The sequence below is a fragment of the Oncorhynchus clarkii genome, chromosome 33 (genome assembly GCF_045791955.1).
Source record: "Oncorhynchus clarkii lewisi isolate Uvic-CL-2024 chromosome 33, UVic_Ocla_1.0, whole genome shotgun sequence".
In the NCBI taxonomy this organism is placed as follows: Eukaryota; Metazoa; Chordata; class Actinopteri; order Salmoniformes; family Salmonidae; genus Oncorhynchus; species Oncorhynchus clarkii.
The window spans coordinates 21792336-21808662 of NC_092179.1; the positions used below are offsets into that span (position 1 = coordinate 21792336).

At 40.4% G+C, this 16327-nt stretch overlaps 1 protein-coding gene across 2 annotated transcripts; it reads right to left on the bottom strand.

Annotated features, from left to right (window-relative positions):
* Positions 1–4098: 4098 nt before the first annotated feature.
* On the bottom strand, positions 4099–10796 carry LOC139393296 (zinc finger protein ZFMSA12A-like). Of its 2 annotated transcripts, none has more exons than XM_071141820.1 (9): positions 10647–10796; positions 9623–9825; positions 9429–9518; positions 9114–9209; positions 8545–8655; positions 8310–8433; positions 7797–8007; positions 6133–6182; positions 4099–6020 (listed from the first exon to the last, which is right to left on the bottom strand). In XM_071141820.1, exons 1-9 carry the CDS (start codon positions 10702–10704, stop codon positions 4906–4908), a joined length of 2058 nt encoding a protein of 685 aa, XP_070997921.1. In that variant the 5' UTR covers positions 10705–10796; the 3' UTR covers positions 4099–4905. The 2 variants fall into 2 exon arrangements, with proteins under 2 accessions (XP_070997921.1, XP_070997922.1); XM_071141821.1 differs by having other exon boundaries at positions 4154–6020; positions 9623–9751; positions 10647–10790.
* Positions 10797–16327: the final 5531 nt, after the last annotated feature.

Genomic DNA, 16327 nt, shown 5'->3' on the forward strand with positions numbered 1-16327 from the left:
TATCATATAGAAAATAATATAAAATAGCCTTACATTATAACTGTAACTCAAGTTATGTAGTCTACATCTATGAAATGCACCTGTCAGCTCATTTATGTAGACAAAACCCTGTAGCAACATGCACAAGATACAGCCACCTCAAAAAGCAGCCCCATCCACCCCTATTATGCAGCCATGTCCTATTTAATCCCCCTCTTTCAGTTGTGATGGATAGAGAGGGGGATGTTGACAAACCCAGGGGGTGACATCAACGAGAGACTTTTGAAAAAATAAACTATCACTGGGTTTCTCAATGTCGCTAGGCTTTAGTTGCCCTGTCATTTATTCAGCTCTCCACTGTGAAAGAATGTGGTCAGGACAACAGGACAACAGTGGTCAGTTGTTACTCAAAGTCTCAACATTTCCCTTTTTCTTTACTTATGGAGTTGAGTAACAGAGCGTTACTTACCTTAGATTTTAACTGACCCAGTTTCCCTGCAGTGAAATAATGATTGGCTTGAGTTGCAAGCTGACCCTTGACAAAGTGACCACCTGGTCATGCTGGGTTTGGGTTTATGCTGTGAGGTCACACCTGAACTAACTTGTATTGGGGTCCACCATGTCTGAGCAGGGTGTCTGTTCAGATAGCTACCTGGATATGGGCCAGGCAGTTTAATGGTTAACATGAGGAAATTGGCGCACTGGAATCCCAGACCATAATGATTCCTTATAAGGGATGTAACTGACGATGACAGAATACAGCCCAGTGTAGTAGTGCAAAGCTAAAATAAATCAGTAAATCATAAATTCCACTAATATATTTTTCACAGTGTGGTCAACACATGGTTTTACTACAATTGTTTTTGCATTTTAGTCCACATGAGTGTACTGTAATGATCAATTATTAACTTGTTATGTTGACAACACCAATAAACTCCTAGGACTAGAGGGAGGAGTTAGAATATATTCTCAAAGTACATTTGGTTCTTCCTCTGAGAGGATAAAAAAAAATTGCACAGTTTAAACAGTTCTTACCATCTTATATTTGTTTTGCCATATTGATCGTACTTGGGAGTACACTTTGGTATGTCTCAATGCTGAAACATCAATCAAAGAAGTGTCTACTGAACTTGAAGAGAAATACTACAAAGTATATAAAACCAATTAAATATGTGATACAGTATCTATTGAATATTGGAACATTAAAATAGGACTACATTTATATTAAAATGTTACACTGTACTTGCATAATTGACTGACATTTAGAAATAAAATAACATTTTAAGGGTGTACTGTTCTGTCTTTGATCTGTTTTATGAAAATATTGCAAAAACATATTAAAGAATTGTATAAGATCCATTTATTTACATAACAATATGATTGTCTCATATTTTCCATATATGAAACCACAATGAATTTGAATGCAGAATGTTTTATTTTATTATTTTTCTATTTCACCTTTATTTAACCAGGTAGGCTAGTGGAGAACAAGTTCTCATTTACAACTGTGACCTGGCCAAGATAAAGCAAAGCAGTGTGAACAGACAACACAGAGTTACACATGGAATAAACAAACACACAGTCAATAATACAATTGAGAGAGTCTATATACAGTGTGTGCAAATGAGGTAGGATAAGAGGGGTGAGGTAATAAATAGGCCATAGTGGCGAAATTATTACAGTATGGCAAATTAAACACTGGGGGGATAGATGTGCAGAAGATGAGTGTGCAGGTAGCGGTACTGGGGTGCAAAGGAGCAAAATACATAACAACATGGTGATGAAGTAGTTGGATGGGCTATTTACAGATTGGCTATGTACAGGTGCTATGTCTGTGAGCTGCTCTGACAGCTGGTGCTTAAAGCAAGTGAGGGAGGTAAGAGTCTCCAGCTTCAGTGATTTTTGCAGTTCGTTCCAGTCATTGACAGTAGAAAACTGGAAGGAAAGGCGGCCAAAGGAGGAATTGGCTTTGGGGGTCTAGAGTGCAGTTTGGGTCTAGAGTGTCTCCCCCTTTGAAGAGGGGGATGACCTCGGCAGCTTTCCCAGTATAAACATACTGTTAGGGTGAACTCCAACCTAATTTGAATGAGATATAACTTTTTGTGTGTAGTAATTATAGTGTAATGCTACATTTATGACAAGTCAGAAACTCGGGAACCTCAGTTAAAATAATGTTAGTTATTTGCGTAGAGCTTCCAATTGGTTGATTCGGACACTTTCCAAGTGTGAAACTCGGGTATCATCTTTCTACAAGTTTCCAAGTTTGACATTTCTGAGTTTCCTAGTTCTGACATGCAGCATAACTATTTTGTAACTATACCGTGAATATATTACCATTTTCTTATGTGCATGACCATCCACAAATTTCCATCCACCTATAGTATGTGGTTCCGGTGTAATGCCTTTGCAAAGAGATTTGTTTTGTATGGGATGCGTGTGTGTGTGTGATTGTATGTGTGTGTGAGTGAGTCAGTCAGCATGTTAATGGAACCAACTGACTGACTGAATGCAAATCTGCTCTCTCTTTACTGGTTGCCTTGGTGACTTCTTGGGCTAAAGTGAAGATGAAGATTTATGGTAAAATCTCTGACCACAAATCCCTCCGAGCTTTACCCTTATTTGGGTTTCACGTTCATTTCTCCCATATGTTTCATGTGGAGAAGACTTTCCTGAGGAGTGGACTCCTTTCTCTGTTGTTCTAAATGCTGGTGTTATGCAAATTAGGTTGGAGTTCACCCTAACAGTACGTTTATACTGGACATTACTTTGAGAAATCAAACAACCGGAAATCAGTCATTTCCAATAGGAGGAAGGAGACATTGTCAGAGGTTGTCCACTATATGCGACAAATTGCAGAAGTCATTATTTTTCAAAGGAAGGAAACACCTTCTGTTAACCCTCCTATTATGTTGCGGATCAATTAGACCCCTAAAATACTAGTTAACCTCTCTTTATCTCCATGAAATGAAATACCTTGTCCTCGTTTTGCGTCATGAATCTAACTTCAAAATGTGGACACACTGATGTGTTGTGGAATGTCTGTGTAGATTTTGTATACAAACATGATGTTGTGGGTCATTTTGACCCAGAGGCTTTCATGTGTATAGATATTTCCACGGGTCCAAAATCAACAAGTGTCTGATGTATAAACTCCCTATGCTTCTTTGAGACCTGTTTCAAAGTCACCGAGATCTCTTCCAGCCATTGTAGCCAAAATAATGGGCAACTGGGCATTTTTATACATGGCCCTAAGCATGATGGGATATGAATTGCTTAATTAACTCAGGAACCACACCTGTGTGGAAGCAACTGCTTTCAATATACGTTGTATCCCTCATTTACTCAAGTGTTTCCTGAATATTGGCAGTTACCCATCATTCTGAGCTTTAGCTTGTTTGATTGCACGAAGCACAGTTGGGGGCCCTCTGGCGTCCTCTGGTCCAGCCAGGACATCTAGGGTAGTCGCATCCCAGTTCTGAACAGTCAATTGTAAAACCCTGTAAGCCAGTGCCAGATGGGAGCACACCAGGATGTAATGATTATGAAAATGCTTGACTCAATCATTCATGCTCCAGTTTCAACTGTTCTGCCTTATTATTATTCGACCATGCTGGTCATTTATGAACATTTGAACATCTTGGCCATGTTCTGTTATAATCTCCACCCGGCACAGCCAGAAGAGGACTGGCCACCCCACATATGCTCTCTCTAATTCTCTCTTTCTTTCTCTCTCTCGGAGGACCTGAGCCCTAGGACCATGCCCCAGGAATACCTGACATGATGACTCCTTGCTGTCCCCAGTCCACCTGACCGTGCTGCTGCTCCAGTTTCAACTGTTCTGCCTTATTATTATTCGACCATGCTGGTCATTTATGAACATCTTGGCCATGTTCTGTTATAATCTCCACCCGGCACAGCCAGAAGAGGACTGGCCACCCCACATAGCTTGGTTCCTCTCTAGGTTTCTTCCTAGGTTTTGGCCTTTCTAGGGAGTTTTTCCTAGCCACCGTGCTTCTACACCTTCATTGCTTGCTGTTTGGGGTTTTAGGCTGGGTTTCTGTACAGCACTTTGAGATATCAGCTGATGTACGAAGGGCTATATAAAATAAATTTGATTTGATTCATCTACTTTAATGTTTTGGAATGACACAACGTTTACACAAAGGCTAAACAGTTGGCATTTTTAGATGGATATGTTTATTGATATATGAATGCATAACTCAATTACAGAAGAGTACATTCTGCCGATTATACTGCATTCAAGAGAACACTAAATCACTATATCACCATGGAAATAAATCCAGGTGCTGAACATTTAAACAATTTCACCAAAACTCCATATAACATTACGTAAACAAACAGATGGAACAGCCTCAATATGTACATAAGCCACTCCACTGGTTTTCATCCTCAACTATTATGCAGAGTGATTTTTAAAAAGGGCAAGTTCACTATTTAACAACTTAATGTTAGATGGTTCCTCACCTTGAAAGTAGTCTATGGGCCAGGAAAACCTGGAATCTATGGTTCAGTTTTCTTTAAGCAGCCACTACAAACTTAAGCTAATTTTAAACACCGCTAACTACAAATCAAAGGGAGTGGTCAATTATGCAATTGTTCTAAACGTAATAGCCAAATCACACAAAATAGCTAGTGGGGGCTCAAGTTAGCTTGTTAGTTTGTAGTGTCTGTTTAAAGAAAACTGAAGCACAGATTAGTGTCTCCTGGCCCATAGACTACTTAAAGGATGAGGAATCGTCAAGCTGTAAATGACTGAACTTCCCCTTGAACTGGGAAACAAGGCTTTAAAGTGTTGAGGATATGATAAATTAGTTTGGTACTGGGTGTACTTCCTGCATCTCCACTAATGCCACTATTACAAAAGCTCTACCAAAAAAAGCATATTGTAAATACACACTACAACTTTCAATGATTTTTCTTCATGTGATAGTTCAGGTGTGAACTGCGTTTGTAAGTATTCGGGCAACGAAGACATGAATATGGCCTCTCCCCTGAATGAACTAGCAAATGTTTTTTTAAGCAAGTTCTCCGGATAAAACCCCTCCCACATTCATTACAAGTGTAGGGACGCTCTCCCCTATGCCCACGCATGTGGACCACTAAATGGCTCGACTTAAAAAAACGCTTGTCACACTCTTTGCATTGGTAAGGTCTCTCCCCAGTGTGAAAGCGCTGGTGTACCTGCAGATCCCCTCCTGATGGAAACGCCTTCCCACACACAGAGCACATGTAGGGTCTCTCCCCTGTGTGGAGCCTTATGTGCACAGTGAGATTACCTTTCTGAGTGAAACATTTCCCACAGTAGGAGCAGGAAAAGGGACGATAATTCATATGAGTGCGCATGTGATCCTTGAGGCGACGGTTTGTTACGAAGGACTTTCCACATTGGTGGCAATGGTGAGTTCTCGGAAGCTGCAATCCTTTCTTCTTTGGAAGGTGCGACGATGGCCTCAGATCCGACCTCTTGTGGGCTTCCACGTGGTGCACGAGGCTGGGCAAGTTGCTGAAGGTCATTCCACATTTGTGACAGTCGAGCGATTGGACGACACTGTGACTTTTTTCGTGGGTGTCCAGTTGATTCGATTCGGGAAAGCTCCTTGCACAGTGACGACACTGGAATGGATATTGTGGTGATGTCTTAAAACTCTTCCCGCTCTGTGGACAGATGGACATGGATTCGTTGTGTGGACACTGGTGTCTCAATTTCTCACGAAGAGAACCAAACTCTCTCCAGCATTTGGGGCAGCTAAAGGCAGTGCCCACACATTGCATCCTCTTATGGTTTGACAGACTTGTAAAGAATTTGAATCTATTCCCACAGTTGGAGCACTTGTATGGATTATCCCCACAGTGAATTTGCTGGTGTTGGACAAGTTGAGACTGATAATTAAAGCACTTCCCACACTGAGGACACTGGTGGAAAATGTTAATGTGTGATGAACTGGAAGTAGATGGGGCACACTCATTTGAAGCTGAAGACAGGGGAGTCAACACCTGAAACGACACCCCTGCAACTGGGTCTGTGGAAAAATGAATAAAAACATTGACGTTTCCCCTTCCATTGCCCCACAATGGTCAGCTGCGGCTTTCCAAAGGGTAAATGTACTTGACTAAAAGTTTGTGAGGTCTCACCTGTATCACCACCTTGCATGACACTGGTAGGAGAAAGACCAGAACCAGCCCTGTGAAAGGCACAAAACAGACATGCAAATTGATGACCATTACTAAGTCAAGTGGTAAAGTTGTTTGATGCACTGTTTAAAACAACAAAAATGTATAAATTATTTCTCACATACAGGGTCTCAAAGCATTCACACCACTTGACTTATTCCACATTTTGTTGTTACAGCCTGAATTTAAAATGGATTAAATAAAAACAATTCTCACCCATCTACACACAATACCCCATAATGACAAAGCGAAAACATGTTTTTAGAAATGTTTGCAAATGTATTAAATTATATACAGAAATAATGAATTTACATAAGTATTCACATCCCTGAGTCAATACTTTGTAGAAGTACACTGTACACTGATTACAGCTGTAAGTCAAAACTGTAACTCGGCCACTCCAGAACATTCATGGTCTTCTTGGTAAGCAACTTCAGTGTGGATTTCGTCTTGTGTTTTAGGTTATTGTCCTGCATCTCCCAGTGTCTGGTGGAAAACAGACTGAACCAGGTTTCCTCTAGAATTTTGCCTGTGCTTAGCTCTATTCCGTTTACTACATAACGATTACAAGCATACCTATAACATGATGCAGCTACCAGTATGCTTGAAAATATTGAGACCGGTACTGAGTAAGTATTATTTTAGTGCCTTGTATATTTATTTAACCTTTATTTAATTAGGCAAGCCAGTTAAGAACAAATTCTCATTTACAATGACGGCCTACTTGTAAAGCCCCCCCAGCCAAACCCTTCCCTAACCCGGATGACGTTGGGACAATTGTGCGCCGTCCTATAGGACTCCCCCGATCACGGCCGATTGTGATACAGCCCGGGATCGAACCCGGGTCTCTAGTGACGCATCTAGCACTGCGATGCATTGCCTTAGACTGCTGCGCCATTCGGGAGGCCAAGCATGTTTCGCAATATTTGTTATTCTGTACAGGCTTCCTTCTTTTCACTCTGTCAATCAGGTTAGTATTTTGGAGTAACTACAATGTTGTTGATCCATCCCCAGTTTTCTCCTATCACAGCCATTAAACTCTATAACTGTTTAATATTCACCATTGGCCTCATGGTGAAATCCCTGAGCGGTTTTCTTCCCTCTCCAGCAACTGAATGGACGCCTGTATCTTTGTAGTGACTGGGTGTATTGATACACCATCCAAAGTATAATTAGTAACTTCACCACGCTCAAAGGGATATTCAATGTCTGTCTTTTTATTTATTTATTTGGAACCATCTTTGTGAAGCATTGGAAAACCTCCCTGGTCTTTGTGGTTGAATTTGTGTTTGAAATTCACTGAGGGACCGAACAGATAATTGTATGTGTGGGGTACAGAGATGAGGTAGTCCATTCAACTTCTTATGTGACTTGTTAAGCAAATATTTACTCCTGTGAACTTATTTAGGCTTGCCATAAAAAAGGGGTTAAATACTTAATGACTCAAGACTTTTCAGCTTTTCATTTGTAAACATTTCTAAAAACATAATTTCACGTCGATATTGTGGGGTATTGTGTGTAGGCCAGTGACAAAACATCTCCATTGAATCCATTTTAAATTCAGGCTGTAACATCTACATTTGGAAAAAGTCAAAGGGTGTGAATACTTTCTGAAGGCACTGTACCTTTTCTGTGCTGACTCGTCCTCTACATCTATGTCATCTTCATTCGCTTCATCACAGGTTTCATCGCAGCCTATAATATCTCTTGTGCTCCCCATTGCCACTAAATGTGCTGTCCTCATAGCCACACCAGTGTCCAGATTGGTACGGTTTAACTGGTCAGGGAAGGCATCGGATTCAATATCTGATTCCTGAGGAATGTCAGAGGAGGAAACTGCAGACAAAAACAAATACGTTAAAAATAAATGTAATATCTGCCAGGCTGTTCTGAATACTTATCTCATATCCATCATTTACATTTTAATCTGTCAAATTGTTTATTATTTGGCTAATCCATCCAAGTTTAAATCCATTTAAAATAAACAAGAAATGTAAGGAACATGGCGAGAGGAACTTCCTGCACATAAATCAGATTATGATCCTCAGAAGCTGTTGAACCATCAATAAACCTTATCTGACCATGTGGTGCTAAAATGATGTGTAAAAAAAAAAGAGAGTAATTTTCTATGAACTTACTGTTTGTGTACAATGTTCTGCATTGTTTGTAATTCTGGAGCAGAAACTGGAGATCTTCTGAGTGAGAGAAAGACTGCAGGCATTCATCTAGGCCAGAGGAGCCAGCACTCAGCAACAATGCAGTCTAGGGAAAAGAGGGACACAAATAAAATGCCAAAATAGATTCCAGGCCAACTACAGTTATTCATTTGAATGCCGTTCTCTCAAGACTGTCTCACGAAAGTGATTTCTGCACCTGCTTAAAGTCTGGTAGTGTAAGCAGCTCTTCCAATCTAGTGAGGAAGTCACAGACCAGTTCCTGAAGCGCTTTGTCAAAATCAGGTCTGAATTCCTCAAGGAACACCACCTGGAAAGATGGAGAGTCAGTGAGATAATGCAAAAGGAAAACGGTTAGCCTACTTAATGATTGGTTGGGAGACCCTGCATGATCCTACTTTGGGTGCCAAGTCTTTTCTTCTCTCTTGCCAGGGTCTACTAGTTATGACTTATCATACAACAAAATGCAATTTTTCAAGGACATTATTACTAGCTTCTCCCTGACTGTACCATTGATCCAGTCAAGACATATGGCAGAGACTGCCTTTCCAAACTGCCTCAACTATCTGAGGCGGACTAGACACCATTCACTTTCCATTTGGATTATTAGTTATGCTGGTTTGTTTAGCTTTTGAAGCGTTTCGAGACTCTATTTTGTAATGAGAAGTGCTATATAAGCAAAATAAATTATTATTAAGTTGAGTCAGGCTAAAGAAAATGTTAAAGTAAAACAGGTTCAAGACAAGCTTGACATGAACAGCTACTTACTTGAACGAAGTGTTCACGCTCAACCGGGTCTGTAATCAAGCTTTGGGTGAGCTTGGCAAAGTTAGCTTCAGGTGATTCCATGCCTGCATCATAGGACTGTAAAACAATGTGGAAAACACACTGAAACCGGACGGTCATTTTTAGACTTGGTGTTAAAGGGGGTGACAAATGGAACACAACTGTCCATACCAACTAACTTAAGCTCTTGATTTTAATGTGGCTGAATTATCAGGGTGTTAATTCTCATGTAAGTGTCCAGCAGGGGAAAAAAAAGTTCAAATCTTGGCATTGTACTATGACATTTGATTTACCAACCTGAACCTGTGCAAGTTGAGAAGACTTTATAGAATAAAGGAGGGTTTGGAGGCTGACAGGGTGCTCAGCAGAAAATCGCCCCAAAGTTACCTGCAAGAAAAGTGGTGATGGAGTCTGATACTTTGCATAAAACTATTCTCTGTACTTCACCAATTGAAGCGATCCCGTATGAAAGATTAGACAGAATTTCTTACCCTTGCTCTCAGCCCCAAAATAAGGAGGGTCCTCTGTCTGTCAGTCATAAGTTCTGGGACAGTTTGTGTTACCACGGTTACAAACTCCTCTAATTTTCCATAGTGCTTAATGGCCCTCTGTTGTGATACCTGCCACATAAATGCAGACATCAGTCGTAGAGGTGGAACCAAAAGGCGCAGGGAGGAGAGAGGGATGGGGGAATCTATAATGTGAAAAGCACAGTGTGTTACTGTTAGATGGCTAGCTAAATCAATTACGTTTAGCTATGCATATCTAGCTACCATTATGTCATAATAACATTGTCATAACAATCCCAGCAGACAATAGCCTGCTCCAAATGTGCATGTGGACACTCAATAATAAAAATAGCTAGCTAGCTAGTCAATAACATATTATAAACTGGGTAGTTTGAACCCTGGAATCTGATTGGCTAACAGCCGTGGTATATCAGACCGTTTACCACAGGTATGACAAAATATGTATTTTTACTGCTCTAATTACGTTGGAAACCAGTTTATAATAGCAATAAGACACGTCGGGGGTTTGTGGTATATTGCCGATATACAACGGCAATGCCTTGTATCCAGGCACTCCGCGTTGCGTCGTGCGGAAAAGCAGCCCTTAGCCGTGGTATATTGGCCATATACCACACCCCTCGGTTTTATTGCTTAAAAATATGGAATGGCACAGCTAGCTAACGTTAGATATTCAAGAGGTTTTGCTAGAAACCGCACAATAGCTAGCTAGATAGACGGCTACTTCATTGACGTCAGGGTCGTTTTCACTCGACACCAAATGCTAGAAAACTGATCGAAACATGGAGCGAAGACCCGAATTTGTCCAATTAGAAACGCTCGTTTACATGTTCCGTTGCAAAACGTTTAGTTACGGTTTGCTATTATACGACCCTGGTCATAGCTAGCTAGCGACCTGGTTATTACGCCCACCTAGGTTAGAAAGCTAGCTAGCAAACACACAATATTGTTTCTATCTTGCAAGTTAACACGAATACCGTATACATACCCATTATGGCCCATGTGCCAATCAATATCTTAGCTACCTTGGCTAGTGAGCGCCGCATGAGACAGTAGAAAGTAAATCTAGCTAGCTAACGTTACCACCATAAGAGGATGTGAAACCTTTGCCACCAAGTACTATTTTAACATCAGTGTCCAAAAAGTCTTCAAAATAAAAGTCATCAATTATGCTAAATGTGTAATATTTAACTATCAAGCTGTTCAATAGATGTATTTATGAACTTGACTATTGCCAATGCAATCTGCATTTGAGTTATTACTAACTTTATTTACATGTAACCATTAACTTAATCATTAGTTTAATGAGAGATCTAAGACATCTGTAACAAGGGCATTGTAGACTACCATGAGACATCTACATCATCATGACCATACCATTATGGACCACATCTGTCTAAAATAGTATGCCTACTAATCACTTCCTCATGCTGTGATTGTGAATTGAATAGTCATAATCAATGGCAGCCTAAGATGTGTCCCTATCAAGGAAAACTATGTAAGGGTAGGGCTTACATTTGTTATATACTTACATTTTTTATTATGTGAGCCACTTGAGCTTCATGGGAGTGGAGTCATAATTCTCTGTGACGTGTCAGACCGAGGGACCATAGGGAATTTGGTAATATCTGATAGTTGAAAAGGTATCCACCAATGTGTTTACCTGTGTTGTTCATGATGCCTCCATTGCTAATCACTTCGTGCCAATATAGAGCACGACAGTCACACACACTAAACCCTGTTCATATAACTCACTGTACACTATTCAGGAAGTAAATGCTGATTGCACCCACAATTCTATGAAACTGTATGGAAGAGGGTGAATGTTTTAATAAACCATGTGTTGTGAGTAGGGTTGCACATTTTGGGGAATATTCAGTGGTGGAAACTTTACATGGGAATTGATATAATATTTTTATTTATTTATTTCACCTTTATTTAATATATGGTAACTAATTATATGGTAATTAACGGGAATATATGGGAATGAATATTAATACCACTTAAATGTAGATGTTATTTTGCATTGGATATACAGTTGAAGTCAGAAGTTTACATACACCTTAGCCAAATACATTTAAACTCAGTTTTTCACAATTCCTGACATTTAATCCTATTAAAAATTCCCTGTCTTTGGTCAGTTAGGATCACCACTTTATTTTAAGAATGTGAAATGTCAGAATAATAGTAGAGAGAATTATTTATTTCAGCATTTATTGCTTTCATCACATTCCCAGTGGGTCAGAAGTTTACATACACTCAATTAGTATTTGGTAGCATAGCCATTAAATTGTTTAAATTGGGTCAAACATTTCGTGGAGCCTTTCACAAGTTTCCCACAATAAGTTGGGTGAATTTTGGCTCATTCCTCCTGACAGAGCTGGTGTAACAGGTTTGTAGGCCTCCTTGCTCGCACATGCTTTTTCAGTTCTGCCCACAATTTTTCTATGGGATTGAGGTCTTTGTGATGGCCACTCCAATACCTTGATTCTGTTGTCCTTAAGCCATTTTGCCACAACTTTGTCCATTTGGAAGACACATTTGCGACCAAGCTTCAACTTCCTGACTGATGTCTTGAGATGTTGCTTCAATATATCCACATAATTTTCCTACCTCATGATGCCATCTATTATGTGGAATGCACCAGTCCCTGCTGCAGCAAAGCACCCCCACAACATGATGCTGCCACCCCGTGCTTCACGGTTGGAGTGGTGTTCTTCGGCTTGCAAGCGTCCCCCTTTTTCCTCCAAACATACAAATGGTCATTATAGCCAAACAGTTCTATTTTTGTTTCATCAGACCAGAGAACAAAAGTACAATCTTTGTCCCCATGTGCAGTTGCAAACTGTAGTCTGGCCTTTTCTTTTTTTTTCTCGTTCAAATATTTTTTATTAAACACACACAAGAATGGTGTATAGGTATAAAAGTGTACAAGTATACAATTCTTATCTAAACATAAGAGAGCAGACAGGAACAACAACACCCAAAGTTCTGGGTACAAAACACAACATACAAAACAAGGACAGGTAGAAAGAGGATAGATATTACCCCCTGGCTTTTATATGGGGGTTTTGGAGCAGTGGCTTCTTCCTTGCTGAGTGGCCTTTCATGTTATATCGATATAGAACTCGTTTTACTGTGGATATAGATACTTTTGTACCCGTTTCCTCCAGCATCTTCACAAGGTCCTTTGCTGTTGTTCTGGGATTGATTTGCACTTTTCGCACCAAAGTACATTCATCTCTAGGAGACAGAACACGTCTCCTTCCTGAGCGGTATGACGACAGCTGGTCCCATGGTGTTTATACTTGCGTACTATTGTTTGTACAGATGAACGTGGTACCTACAGGCATTTTGGAAATTGCTCCCAAGGATGAACCAGATTTATTTATTTGTTCCTGAGGTCTTGGCTGATTTGTTTAGATTTTCCCATGATGTCAAGCAAAGAGGCACTGAGTTTGAAGGTAGGCCTTGAAATACATCCACAGGTACACCTCCAATTGACTCAAATGATGTCAATTAGCCTATCAGAAGCTTCTAAAGCCATGACATAATTTACTGGTATTTTCCAAGCTGTTTAAAGGCACAGTCAACTTAGTGTATGTAAACTTGTGACCCATTGGAATTGTGAAACAGTGAATTACAAATTAAATAATCGGTCTGTAAAATCTTTTGGGAAAAATTAGTTGAGTCATGCAAAGTAGATGTCTTAAAAGACTTGCCAAAACTATAGTTTGTTCACAAGAAATGTGTGGATTGGTTGAAAAATGAGTTTTAATGACTCCAACCTAAGTATGTAAACTTCCGACTTCAACTGTATTTACCATATATGGAGACAGAAACATAAACCTTTTACCTTATCATATGTAGACGATTGTAAATGATTAAATCCTTCCAATAGAAATAAAACAATTTAGTTACGAATTTAACTTTAATTAAATGAGTTGACTTCACATGGGATGATTTCACTGAACAACAAAAGGGAATATTGAATGATCCCCAATGATCCATCGCATCTACCAAAAACGTTTTCAACATACATCTGTAAAATTCTAGTCTAGAAACTAAAGCTTTGGTTGTCTTCCTCTCAGGCTTCCATGTCTTCTCCCTGGACCTCCTCAATGTCCACCTCTTGAACATCAGACTGAGGCCTCATCTTCACTGTCACTTTCCAACTCTGTTGAGGATGGCTCGTTGACAGGCTCAAAATGCCAAAACTTTGCACAGATGGCCAATTTTTCAACCCTTGTATTGGTCAGCCTGTTGCGTGCTTTGGTGTGTGTGTTCCCAAACAAGGACTAGTTGTGCTCTGAGGTGGCTGATGTTGGTGGGATTTGGAGGATGATGGCGGCAACAGGGGAAAGAGCCTCAGATCCACAAAGTCTCTTCCACCAGGTGGCTGATGAGATATGTTGACAAGACTGCCATATTGTCTCCATCCCAAAGCCCTTGCTTGGAAGTGTACTTTGCCAGACTGCCAAGAACCTTGCCCTCATCCAGGCCAAGGTGGCGAGACACAGTAGTGATGACACCATAGGCCTTGTTGATCTCTGCACCAGACAGGATGCTCTTGCCAGCATACTTGGTGTCCAACATGTACACTGCAGCGTGTATGTGCTTCAGGCAAAAGTCTTCACGCTTTTTGATGTATTTCAGATCTGCAGTTTCCTCTGCTTGGAGCAACGGTGAAATGGGAAGGACAGTACGGACTTCTTCTCTTACATCTGCAAGCAGAGTCTGAACATCAAACAGGATGGCATTGTCTCCCTCAATCCGTGCAATGGCTACTGCTATAGGTTTCAGGAATTTCAGGCTGCTTACCACTCTCTCCCAAAATACATCCAGGAGGATCCTCTTGATGGGGCTGTCCATATCGGCAGACTGTGATATGGCCATTTCTTGGAGAGGCCTTCCCCTCCAGGAAACTGTCACCATGATGACAACACCACCCAAACGGGTGTTGCTGGGCAGCTTCAATTTGGTGCTCTTATTCTTCTCACTTGGGCTTAGTGAGGTATATTGCTGTTATAACTTGATGGCCCTTCACATACCTAACCATTTATTTTGCTCTCTTGTAGAGTGTATCCATTGTTTCAGTGCCATGTCCTTGAGGAGCAGATTCAATGCATGAGCAGCACAGCCAATGGGTGTGATGTGAGGGTAGGACTCCTCCACTTTAGACCAAGCAGCCTTCATGTTCGCAGCATTGTCTGTCACCAGTGCAAATACCTTCTGTGGTCCAAGGTCATTGATGACTGCCTTCAGCTCATCTGCAATGTAGAGACCGGTGTGTCTGTTGTCCCTTGTGTCTGTGCTCTTGTAGAATAGTAGTTGAGGGGTGGAGATGTAGTTAATTATTCATTTCCCACAAACATTAGACCACCCATTAGAGATGATTGCAAAACAGTCTGCTTTCTCTATGATTTGCTTAACCTTCACTCAAACTCTGTTGAACTCTGCATCCAGCAAATTAGTAGATAAATGTCTGGTTGGAGGGGTGTATGCTGGGCGAAGAACATTCAGAAATCTCTTCCAATACACATTTCCTGTGAGCATCAGAGGTGAACCAGTTGCATTCAAAGCTCGAGCAAGACATTCATCATCATTTCTCTGGCTACGTTCCACCATTGAGTCAAAAAAAATGTCTGATTCCAGGAGGACCATGAGCTGTTGCTATCAATAAGGTGTCTGATTCAGCATTTTCACCTCAAATAGAAGAAGAGGGACTTTTGTCAGAGGTTGCTTGTTGTGAGTGCTGAGGGAACTTTATGCACTTGGCCAGATGATTCTCCATCTTTGTCGCATTTTTCACATATGATTTGGCACACTACTTGCAAATGTACACAGCTTTTCCTTCTACATTAGCTGCAGTGAAATGTCTCCACACATCAGACAGTGCCCGTGGCATTTTCCTGTAAATATTAGAAAAACATGAGTAAAAAAACAACAAATACAATTCCATGTACAGATAAATAGTTTAACAGTTAGATTAAACAACTTCTTTGTAAGAAAAATGTTTTAAATTAAACATGTATGGAAACAGGTGAATTAACACTTCAGTTAGCAGGCAAAAAACCCACATGGTAGCAAAAACTAACTAGCAGAAATTGTTAAGTTAGACATGATTTAAACACACTTTGCTGTAGGCTACTGTTTACTAGTTAACAAAAAAATAATGTATGCCATATAAAATATATTCATCCCACCCAGTATTGTAATCAAAACTTACCAGAAAGCATGTAGTCCTTGGCTGACAGTGTAGTAGTGTGGGCTCAATAGCATCTCATTTGTGTGCAAGATCTTGAGAATCAGCTGTACATGTGATGGAAGAGTGCACTGTGCATGCAGAGGTTTGCAATTCCATTGAATTGGGGACAGTTCAACCAAAATATGCCACAATACCTTTTATTGCCTTGTGTATCCCACAAAAAAAGGTTCACTTTTATGAGTAAACTTTTTTGATGAATTTAAGCTAAATTCCCAGGCTTAACTTTTCATGGAAAATTTCCGGAAATTTGTTTCCGACCCTTTGCAACCCTAGTTGTGAGCAGACAATAACCCAGAAAACAGAACACACAACCTAATTGCCTTGCGATAGCATGCGATTGTGTTACTTGTGACCAACCTGCACAGAGAGAGCACAGTGCCCTTAAAATAAATAAATAGAAG